General features: G+C 47.0%; 1 protein-coding gene across 1 annotated transcript in view; it reads left to right on the forward strand.

Annotated features, from left to right (window-relative positions):
• Positions 1 to 324: 324 nt before the first annotated feature.
• Positions 325 to 3,886, forward strand: part of LOC119280558 (probable polyamine transporter At3g13620) — a 4,979-nt gene continuing 1,417 nt past the window's right edge. Inside the window, exon 1 of the mRNA XM_037561371.1 lies at positions 325 to 1,248. Within this exon, the coding sequence (XP_037417268.1) occupies positions 357 to 1,248 (892 nt within the window). The 5' untranslated portion in view covers positions 325 to 356. The remainder of the gene's footprint in view (positions 1,249 to 3,886) is intronic.

The following is a 3,886-nucleotide window of genomic DNA, read 5'->3' on the forward strand; positions in this document are numbered from 1 at the left end:
CACAGACGGGGCTTCACCCCTCCACGCAAGCCGGCGACAGCGACGGGGGAGGTGGGGGGAGGGGCTCGGAGGCTGGTGGGTTGTGTTGATCGTCTGCGTCGCTCGCGGGAGCGACCGGGAGGGGAGGAAGTGGGGTGTTCCAACCCTTGTTTACTCCGGATGGGAATGTGGACAAGGATAGGGCCGGCCACCATATACAGTACTAATGAAAAGATAGCTCAGCCAGATATTTTTTGTGTGGTGTTTCTTACAGATCCGTTTGAGCTCCTCAAGTTATATAACAGCCCACACGAATGATCGGCACGTGCGCTTAGCTGGCTATCTTGTTCCTCGACACTCTAGCTAGTAAACTCACCATGACTCGAGAAATCGTAATGACCAAACAACCACCACAGACACATACTCAGGAACAACAGGATGAACATCCACAACTACATGGCACCATCATGTCATCCGAGTCCCACCACCAGCGCAAGCGCAAGATCACCCTGATTCCGCTCGTCTTCCTGATCTACTTCGAGGTGGCAGGCGGCCCATACGGCTCCGAGCAGGCGGTCCGCGCGGTGGGGCCGCTCTTCACTCTGCTTGGCTTCCTCATCTTCCCCCTGGCGTGGGGTGTCCCGGAGGCGCTCGTCACCGCCGAGCTCGCTGCTGCCTTCCCAGGCAACGGCGGCTTCGTCCTGTGGGCGGAACACGCCTTCGGCCCACTCGCAGGTTCCCTCCTTGGCACGTGGAAGTACCTCAGCATCACCATCAACATCGCCGCCTACCCGGCCCTCGTCGCCGACTACCTCGGCGGCGTGGCCCCCGCGATCGCAGAGCCCGGCAGGGCGCGCACGGGCGCGGTGATCGGCATGACGCTACTCCTCTCCTTGCTGAACTACGCCGGCCTGAGCGTCGTCGGGTGGGGCGCCATGGTGCTCGGGGTAGTGTCGCTGGCCCCGTTCGCGCTGATGACAGCCATGGCGGTGCCCAAGTTACGGCCGCGCCGGTGGGCATCGCAGGTGGAGGGGAGGAAGAAGGACTGGAGGCTCTTCTTCAACACCTTGTTCTGGAACCTCAACTACTGGGACAGCGCGAGCACCATGGCCGGCGAGGTAGAGCGGCCGGGGCGGACGTTCCCGCGGGCCCTGGCGGCGGCGGTCGTTCTCATCGCCGTCAGCTACCTGTTGCCGCTCATGGCCGCGATCGGCACCACGGACGCATCACCGGATGCGTGGGTGAACGGCTACCTGGCAGATGCCGCAGGTACCTACAAAGGCTTATGACCTTACGTACGTGATTCACCATTAAACTTGCTACCATCACTCGCTCTCAAATCATTTCACTAATTGAGGAGATTATTAAGAGATGCATGCACCATGCATATGTTGCTCTCACTGACAGAGTGGTATATAATATAGTTTCGAAATTTATGATCTCATTATGATATTTCTCCCATTTTACAATTTCAAATAGTATTAATAAACTGCACCCTCCTCGATCCAAATATGGAACCTAATAAGATTTTTCGATGTTGCCTTTGATCCAAATATGGGAGGCATGATATAAAAAAATTATCACTAGAAATTCTTCACATACGATTTGACGGTATGCTTTTGTAACATATACATCATATTGTTTGTGTTCTAACAAGTAGTCAAAGACAATTGATGAAAAGTGTATTCAACCTTATATATTTGGATGGAGTGAGTACGGTGTATCTAGTACGGATTAAAATACTCTAATATTTAATTTCTAATTAAAAAATTTCATCAAATGTGCGTACTATGTAGGCTTGCATAAGTAAAAACAGATTATTATTTTCCGCACAAATAACAGAATTTTTGCGAGACGCGTCATACATTTTTTGCACCAAACCTTGCAATTGGAGATCATGATGAATATTAATTCACAAATTTAGAAAAAAGTACTGTAGCTTTCAGTTTGGAGTATATTAAGGCCTTATGGAGACATGAAACACCTGGCAGTCTAAGATCCCAAAAGAAAGCATTTTCCGGGCCCACATCACACTTCACACCATGCCTATCAAGCCCCCACATCACAGTCACATCATAGGTCATGCCCATTTTGAAACAAACGCCACAATATCATGCAATTTGACACGAGCAGTGAAAAAGAAGTTGGAGAAATTTTTGTATGGTGGTCAACCAGAAATTATTTAAGGAGATTAGACATCACCTTTGTCTGATGGGGAGATTAGACATCACCTTAGTGCCTCTGTTCACGTGTTCCGTCTTGGATCCAACAAAACAGGATTAATAATGGTGGTAGAATGATGGTGGGTGACAGTGGCAGCAAGGTCTTCGCTTCACCCATCAGAGGAGGGTGATGGAGTAATTGTTAGCGATAAGGCGGAGAGTCTCTAGAGGTGTCGGCCGGTGGCAAAACTGGCTGCACGGGTGAAGTGGAAGATACTCCCTTTGTTTTTATTTACTCCGCGTATTAGTTTTGGTCAAAGTCAAACTTTGACAAAGTTTGTAGACAAAATTATTAACATATACAATAACAAATCAATACCAATAGATTCATTATTGATTGTACTTTCACACGATATAAATTTTTTATAATGAATATTTATATTATTTTTTGTAAACTTGGTCAAACTTTATGAAGTTTGACTACAGTGGGAGTACAAGGTACAACAGTGGTGAGGGTACAACTTGGCTACACGCCATGTAGCTGAACATAGGCTACATTAACCCGTAGGACCCGATTCCCTTGGGCTGGACGATGACATCGACTGTGCGGCGGTGTACCCTCCTAGGGGCATCTTTTTGGAGAGGGTTTTGGTTGAAGAGACCCGTGGTTGCTAGGAGGTTTGCGCTACAACAGTCATTTCATTGTCCCTCCGTTGTCGTGATTTGGATGACAGGGATATGGAGATGGCACATGGCGACGGGTAATAGTGGTTCATCGTTGCGGTTTGGTGTTGCACAAGTAGTGTGCATAAGTGACATTGTCGCTGCCCGGAGGTGCTGGTGGCCGGACCATGGTTGCTCGATGGAGCTGGTGGCAGCAGATCGATCGCGACCATGGCAGCGTACTGATGGGTCCTGGTGTATTGTCACGTAGTCGGTCTCCATGCCCAAATTTAGCACCAGCATGCACTTAGGTCGGAGGCCTGGGATCACCAAGAGCATGTCCAATATGGGATTTTGGTACCACCGTCTTCTCGCATACTGTGACACGCATCACACATTAGGCCGTGAATGTTATTCCAGTTGACTGGGGCTGCTTGCTTAGTGCATGGGACGTGGATGTTTTGAGCTCGGGTTTCTGGACACCTCTTATCCTTATCCTCCAATGTTGCTTTGAGATCCATACTACACAACTAACTTAGTACATGAAACTTTCTCTTTTTTTGTTTCTTTGAAGCAAAATAACATATGAACTTCAAACTTACCAGGACAACAAAACATTTTTACTACATATGGGATAAAACTTTCAGATTTTTTTGTTACTATAGAAAATGAGATTTGTTCAATTAAAAAAACTTATTTTAGTATTTATGATGCACGAAAAAATCTGAAACTTTTGTTCCCACATTCTAGTTAGAATGTTTTGTTGTGCTGAAAAGTTTGAAGTTCATATGTTGAACTATTTGGGAGAAATAAAAAAGAGAAAAGTTCTTGCACGAATTGCAATGCAAAATTGGATGGCTAGATAAGAGGGTGCCCATGAGCCTATGCTCCACAATATGTTTTCGTTGGTGCATGCATGGTTTCAGTTCACATGGTTGTGTCCACATTCGGATCATGTGTGCTTGCATTTTGTTCTTTGGGTTAGTAGCTGATCGACAAGGATCAATGTTGCTGTCTTTTTTTTTTTACATTTTTTCCTTTTCCTAGGCATAGCTTCAGTATTCAATGATTTGCTCTTTGCC

The sequence above is a fragment of the Triticum dicoccoides genome, chromosome 3B (genome assembly GCF_002162155.2).
Source record: "Triticum dicoccoides isolate Atlit2015 ecotype Zavitan chromosome 3B, WEW_v2.0, whole genome shotgun sequence".
NCBI lineage: Eukaryota > Viridiplantae > Streptophyta > Magnoliopsida > Poales > Poaceae > Triticum > Triticum dicoccoides.